General features: G+C 45.8%; 1 protein-coding gene across 1 annotated transcript; it reads left to right on the forward strand.

Moving 5' to 3' along the window:
- The first annotated feature begins 379 nt into the window (after nucleotides 1–379).
- LOC139705650 (olfactory receptor 2M3-like) lies at nucleotides 380–1318 on the forward strand. Its single transcript, XM_071611802.1, has one exon. The coding sequence runs from the start codon at nucleotides 380–382 to the stop codon at nucleotides 1316–1318; it is 939 nt and encodes a 312-aa protein (XP_071467903.1).
- Nucleotides 1319–1988: the final 670 nt, after the last annotated feature.

Below are 1988 nucleotides of genomic sequence, written 5' to 3' on the forward strand. Positions count from 1 at the left end.
AGAGTACCTGTGACCCCCAGGGAGTTTGCTCACCAGAGGAACACTTCCCTGTGCATTTGCACAGTCAGAATCCCTACATAGTGTAACTATAAGGGCATTGACACTACACCTTTGAGCTGAGTTCTCCCTGTAACCAGATTATGTGACTTTGAGAAGACTTCCAGGTTTTTACTGTGAAACCCAGCATGTGCACAATGTAGGTATCTTGCATTTAAAAGCACATCAAGTTACAAACGAGCCTTAACCACCCTGATGTACAAATCAAAATTACATTTACAATTTTGTAGTGTGCTTGTGTAAGAGAAAAATCCTCCATATTTCCATAGCACAAACCTGCCCATTTCTTACATGCTGTCCTCTCCACAGTGAGCAGCTCACCATGGCCTGGGGGAACCAGACCTCCAGCCCTGTCTTCATCCTGCTGGGCATCTTCAACCACAGCCCCACCCACACCTTCCTCTTTGCCCTGGTCCTGGGCATCTTCACAGTGGCCGTCATGGGGAACTCCACCATGGTGCTCCTCATCCATCTGGACGCCCAGCTGCACACCCCCATGTACTTCCTCCTCAGCCAGCTCTCCCTCATGGACCTGATGCTCATCTGCACCACTGTCCCCAAGATGGTCTTCAACTATCTTTCTGGCAGGAACTCCATCTCTCTGGCAGGCTGCGGGACCCAGATATTCTTCTACGTGTCCCTGATGGGAGCCGAATGCTTCCTGTTGGCAGCAATGGCCTATGACCGCTATGTGGCCATTTGCCACCCATTAAGATACCCAGTTCTCATGAGCCAGAAAGTCTGTGGTCTCATGGCTGCTGCTTCCTGGCTTCTTGGCTCCCTTGATGGTATAATTGAAGCTGCAGTTGCCTTGTCCTTCCTATACTGTGGTTCCCGGGAAATACTCCACTTTTTCTGTAACGTCCCTGCCCTGCTCACCCTCGCATGCACTGACACCTTGACATTTGAAAGGATGATATTTATCTGCTGTATCATTATGCTTCTGTTCCCTGTAGGCATCATCATTGCTTCCTATGTTCGTGTGATTCTGGCCGTCATTCACGTGGGGTCTGGGGAGGGTCGCCGCAAAGCTTTTGCCACCTGCTCCTCCCACCTCATGGTGGTGGGCATGTACTATGGAGCAGCCATGTTCATCTACATGCGGCCCACTTCTGACCGGTCCCCCACCCAGGACAAGATGGTGTCAGCCTTCTACACCATCCTCACTCCCATGCTGAACCCCCTCATCTACAGCCTGCGCAACAGGGAGGTGTCCAGAGCATTCATGAAGGTGCTAGGGAAGGGAAAGTCTGGAGAGTGAGCTGTGTAATTGTATTTATGCTTTGTTTTTGAGCACACTTGATATGCTTACATTTATATGCAGTCTAATGCACATCAGCATCAATTTTTCTCATCTTTGTAGTTCTACTAACCACAGCATAAATCACCAGCAAACATTGTTAGGATAGATAATGCACATCTGTGTGTTGTCCCTACTTAGCAAATGGAGGTGGTCATCCGTGGAAGCAGCCCCTTAATTGATTGTAGCACTCAGATTTAGCATGTGGTACATTTAATCTGGACATGGGATTGCTTATGTAGAGTCCAGTATATCCTGGGCTTACCATTTTGCTGAAATGACTCATGGTTTTTTTATCTATTAACTCATAGATACCTTTTAATATAAATATTGAAATGAAGGTAACTTAGGTGGAGAAAACAGGCATTACTTGGAGGTTTGGCATGTTGTGTTTGTGGTGAACACTGTCCTTTCGGGTACTGGATGACTGAGAAACTCTCATTTATTTTCTTCCTCTACAGATTATCTTATACATAGGATACTGAAATGTTCTTAAGAATTTCTGAGTGTGGATTTTACATTCTTAGGTGTTCTAACCCTTAGGTGTGGAATATACTGCAATTGATTTGCACTGTTTTTTGAACAATTGCTTAACTGATGTGATCAATTTTTAATAGAAAATTGTTTCCTA

The sequence above is a fragment of the Marmota flaviventris genome, chromosome 5 (genome assembly GCF_047511675.1).
Source record: "Marmota flaviventris isolate mMarFla1 chromosome 5, mMarFla1.hap1, whole genome shotgun sequence".
NCBI lineage: Eukaryota > Metazoa > Chordata > Mammalia > Rodentia > Sciuridae > Marmota > Marmota flaviventris.